Source organism: Monopterus albus, unplaced genomic scaffold, assembly GCF_001952655.1.
Source record: "Monopterus albus unplaced genomic scaffold, M_albus_1.0 scaffold201.1, whole genome shotgun sequence".
NCBI lineage: Eukaryota > Metazoa > Chordata > Actinopteri > Synbranchiformes > Synbranchidae > Monopterus > Monopterus albus.
Genome location: NW_018128081.1, coordinates 619,332 through 624,604, shown reverse-complemented (window position 1 = coordinate 624,604; position 5,273 = coordinate 619,332). Strand labels below are relative to the sequence as shown.

General features: G+C 36.7%; 1 protein-coding gene across 2 annotated transcripts in view; it reads left to right on the top strand.

Moving 5' to 3' along the window:
- The window catches only part of tshr (thyroid stimulating hormone receptor), a 24,279-nt gene that overhangs the window by 11,548 nt on the left and 7,458 nt on the right, over positions 1-5,273 (top strand). For both annotated transcript variants that reach the window (XM_020618152.1, XM_020618151.1), the window contains exons 4-7: positions 1,002-1,076; positions 2,196-2,270; positions 3,004-3,081; positions 4,420-4,488. In XM_020618152.1, coding sequence (XP_020473808.1) covers positions 1,002-1,076; positions 2,196-2,270; positions 3,004-3,081; positions 4,420-4,488 — 297 coding nt within the window. The remainder of the gene's footprint in view (positions 1-1,001; positions 1,077-2,195; positions 2,271-3,003; positions 3,082-4,419; positions 4,489-5,273) is intronic.

The following is a 5,273-nucleotide window of genomic DNA, read 5'->3' as shown; positions in this document are numbered from 1 at the left end:
GGATTGGCCCCGGCCCCCCCCCCCGTGACCCCGTTCAGGGACAAGCGGTAGAAAATGAATGAATGAATGAATGAATTTACTCAACGCCTCAAGTGGAGGAGTTGAGTAAATACTTGGGGTTCAATGTCTTGCTCAAGGACACACTTGGGCTGGAGAAGCTGTCCACCACCCCTCTGGTTAGCAGATGACCTTTCTACCTCCTGTGCCATAGTTGCCTCAGCTTACAAATCTAACAATGCTTAAACATTGTAAAAGCAAAGGGAAGGTTTTGGTTATACAGCCATCATCAGCACAACTTCATTGTCTTGTGAGCTCTTTCACACTTTGTCTCCCTTTGGGATATTTTGTATTCAAACAGCACCTTTATGTTTGTATGAGTATGCAGGCCTTTTCCTATGTAATGATGCCACTGTTTACCTTGGCTTGACTGTACTTTTTAGTAAGGCCAGAGTTAAGAATGCAAACCTTTTCACATATGACCAGCTAAAGTCACTGCGGCTGAAGAACGTACTGTACCGCCTGTAGAAACATTAATTTTATCTATAGAAAATCCAAATAAATGGAAATCACATTCTCACTGACACTGTTTGGTTGACCTTTTGGTTTAAGCTATAGTTTTGAAGACACAGCAGCACTGAGAAGATGAGCCTCTCCCACTCAGACTTCCCCTGGCCTGACCACATCTATCTGCTGGGCTGTGTGGTTTGAAAGACTGGCCAGGACACACATACCAGAGCAGCACACAGCTTCAAACAGTGGAGAGGTGTTCAGTCCAGCCCAGGGCAGACCAGAGTAAACACACTACTAAAAAACTAATTGGACTCAACTTCCAGTCCTGGCTGAGTTTTCCTACTCTTGCACGCTGACATGCATCATGTTCTGTTCTGTCAGCAGGTTTTAAGACTGCACAATGTGTGTTTCAAAATGAGTCTGCAAATTATTTTATAGTGGCTATAGTTTATATGTAAATGCATCTTCTTCTTGTCTATTTATTCTTCCAGAGAGATACGCAATGCAAAGAGTCTGACCTACGTTGACCCAGAAGCCTTTAAGAATCTCCCAAACCTCAAATACTTGTGTGTATTTTTATTGTATGTTATTGTATGTCGCATTATGGCAACCCAGAACAAGTGGATGTGTATTTATAGTGCTTGAGTCGAGCAATACTTTTAAAGTTGTGATCTGTTTATAGCATATGCATGTCAGTACAGTCATGACTGAATCATGCTTAATTTGAATTTAATACAGTGCTATAGAAGAATATAGAAAAGTGACTGCACACACTGAACGCGGAGGAAATCAAACATACTTTGCCTCAAAATAACAGATGTCATTGTCATGTAAATGCTTAACTGAAAATTACAAAGCCCATTTCCAGAAAAGTTGGAACATTTCTCAAAATGCAATAAAAATATAAATCTGTGATTTGTTCATTTGTTTGAACCTTTAAGTAACAAATAAAAGTTTTTCAATGTTTTCACCAAAACATAATTGCATTTTGTAAATACAGTATAAACAAATTTAGAATTTGGTGCCTCCAATGCACTCAAAAAATATTTGCGACAAAGGCTAAATAAAACGGAACAGTTCATAGAATATTCCAGTAAGATCGCTCTGGGAGATTCTTGAAGAACTGAGCAGGTTAATTGGTAACAGGTGAGGGCATCATGATTGGGTATAAAAGGAGCATACACCAGCTCAGTCCTTATGATCAAGGATGAGCCGTGGCTCATCGCTTTGTGCCAATCTCCGTGAGAGAATTGTCAGGAAGTTCGAGCCAATTAACAAATCACAGATTTGAGTTTTTATTGCAACTTCTCTGGAAATTGGGTTTGTATAAGCTGCTGTTTCCTCCCAGAGTTCCAACTCCAAGTTTAGTAGTTTACCATGACGTCCCAATCACCTGAGCCCTTTCTAAGAAGCCCCAGCCTACATCATAACAGGCCAGAATATGATGCAGATGATACAGTTCACTGTGAACAATAATGTTTGCAAGTATGAAGGCCAAGTCCAGTTTTTGGAACTGTTTTTACAACAGCAATATTCTCAATGTTTTAGCATTACACTGTTGTCTACTATGATATAATACCATAAAAGGTTCACAGCAAGAGTATAACCTTTAATATTTATAAGAGCCTGTGTACTCTCTATAGCGCCCTCTTTATATTCTAACTATCTGTCTCTGTTCTGTTCAGGGGAATTTTCAACACTGGTCTCACTTCTTTCCCTGACTTGAGCAACATCCACTCTAATGATATGAACTTCATACTGTAAGTGACTTTATTAGCACACTAATCAGCATTTAGCCAGCTATGCTTGTAGCATTTTACCATCACAAGTTATTTGTATAATACAATAAACAAACAAAACTGTTAATTGGCCTTTGTCAGCCCTTTCTCGCTCAGAACTTTGCACTGTTTGTATTCTTGCAAAGGTTTCCATGGTTTTGACAAAGTAATAAAGTAGGAGGAATGAAAAGATGAGAGGAAAATCACTTCTTACATGTTTGTTATTCCAGGCAAGTAGCAAGATTTTTGTTTGCAATACAGCACAGCACTAACAAGACCACTTCACTCATGACTTTGTATATAATTGATACTATGATTTTAAATAAAAGTAGCAAAAACAGAGTGAATTGATTACATTAATAATGCATTAGCAGCATGTCTGTGCAGATTCTCAGTCATCCAGGTCATAATAAGCTGCAAAATGCATTAGCAGAGTTTGTGCTTTCTGTGTACTTCTGTGTTCATCTGTGTATTTAAGTCAATAAGCATCTCATTCTAAACATGTAAACCCTCTGCATGTCCATGTGAAATGAACTATATACAGTAAAAGACATCTTCACGTCTGTGTTGTCACTCTCTCATACAGCTGCTTTATCTAATTTAATGATCCTACCCATACTTGAGAATACATTCCACATTCCTCCCTCGGCCACTTTCCAGTGAGAGGCGCTTGTTTACAATACGACTCCTCTGTATTCAATGTCTTCCTTTGCAGGGAAATTGTGGATCATCCTTACATCACAGAGATCCCGGCCAACTCATTCCGTGGTATCACCAGCGATGTGCTGACAGTGTGAGATATTGCATACATGCATAGCACACATGCACTCACTGGCCACTTTATTAGGTACACCTGTTCAATTGTATGCACTTCAATGGAACACTTCAGGTTTCTCTATATTTTTGTCCTCTCCAGCTACATATATGAGAGAGTCAGAATATTAGGAGCACCTCTGAATATAATGTAGTCCAGTAAAATACCGCCTTTAACTATGACCTCAGTAATAAACATGTAATTGAATTTATACATTTATGACAATTTCACCCAAAACTAAGACACTTTGAGCTTCATAAACACATAAGTGTTGCATTGAATTGCATACAATTGTACAGGCGTGCCTAATAAACAGGCAGGTGAGTGTATATTGTACATAAATGCAGTGGTGGAAGAAGTACTCAATTTACTTACAGTAAGTAAAAGTAGCAATACCAGAGGGTAAAAATACTCTGTAAGTAAATGTCCAGCATTCAAAATGTTACTTCAGCAAAAATACAAAAGTATTAGCATCAAAACATACTTAAAGTAGTAAAAGTAAAAGTACTCATTATGGCACATTTCATATTACTGTATATCGTATTATTGGATTATAATGACTGATGCGTTGTTACTGTAGATCACATTTAAGGTTGCAGCTGGTAAAGGGGGAGCTAGTTTTAATTAGCTTATATACTTACAATTTAATTATTGCTGGTAGCTTGCAAATTTTTCATCAGAGATAAATAAAGTCTTATGAATATACAATATTTTTTTAATTAATCTTATTCTGAAAAGTAACTAGTAACTAAAGTTATCAAATAAATGTAGTGGAGATAAAAGTACAACATTTGCCGCTAAAATATAGTGAAGTCGAAGTGTGAAGTAGCACAAAATTAAAATACTGAAGTAAAGTACAGATGCCTCAAAATTGTACTTAAGTACAGTACTTGAGTGAATGTACTTTCCACCACTGCATAAATGTAAAAAGTAGAAACTGCTCACACACTTTGATTACACTTTATCCCTAAATTCAGTCAAAACAGTAAAATAGCCACCAGTTGAGGCCAGCCAAAATGACATCACTTTGAAAACATCCTCACTCTGAATTCACTTGAATGGCACTAAGCAAAAACAAGATCACAGATACTCACACGTGTGTGGGTTTAGATTTGGGAGTGAGGGAAGAGGAATGGCAATTTTAATTTATAAAACAGCTGTGAACTTCACAGACAGACAAAACCTAGCCATAAAAATGGGAAATAAGTATGTGTGAAGCATCAATCACAATATTTTCACTCAGTAAACTGGCAAACCTAAAGAGAAGAAAATTCTAATTTGTGCTATTTTCTATGTAAACGTATTTATTGGTTCCAGGATGCTCTATGGAAATGGCTTCAGAGAAATTCAACATCACGCCTTCAATGGGACCAAGCTAGATCAAGTGTAGGTTAATGGTATTTTTACTATATGACCTGCATAGAAACTGTTGAATTATTTTCACTGTTTGACATTTTTACTTACTGTGTGTGACACAATAACCAAACAAATGCACTCATAAGCACACAAATACACACTACTTAGAAGTGAACAGTGTGATTATCAGTGTCAGTATCTTATGCCAAATTATTATGGCATATTACAAAAAAAAAAGAAGTCCAAGTCCGAATGCAGCCAATGCTCAAATCTGAGTCCAAGCGGTGAGGAGTCCTGAAAGTCCAAGTTCTGGAGTACTACAACACTGCTACCAGCACCTCTAAAGCTCAATATCTCTTAGTTTGTTTGTTTATTTCACACAAAAACGGAAGTGTAAAAATGGCTGATGGTTTTTTCAGAAATCATTTGTGTCTGACTGTTCTCTTTCTGCTCTTAAAATAAGTGAACTAGTTGCTGTCTAGCTGTAGTTTCATATTTACAGGTATGTGCCAAAAAATTAGAATATCGAGGAAAAGTCCATTTATTTCAATAATTTGTTTCAAAAAGTGAAACTTATATGTTATATTAGTTCACTACACACAAAGTGAAATATTTCAAGCCTTTATTTGTTTCAATTTTGATGATTATGGATTAAAGACAAAAAAACCCAAATCCAGTATTTCACAAAATTAGAATATTTCATGTGACCAATAAAAAAAAGGATCTTAAACACATGTTGGCCTTCTGAAAAGTGTGTTAATGTACTGTATTATGTCCTCAGTACTTTGTTGGGCCTCCTTTTGCATTAATTACTG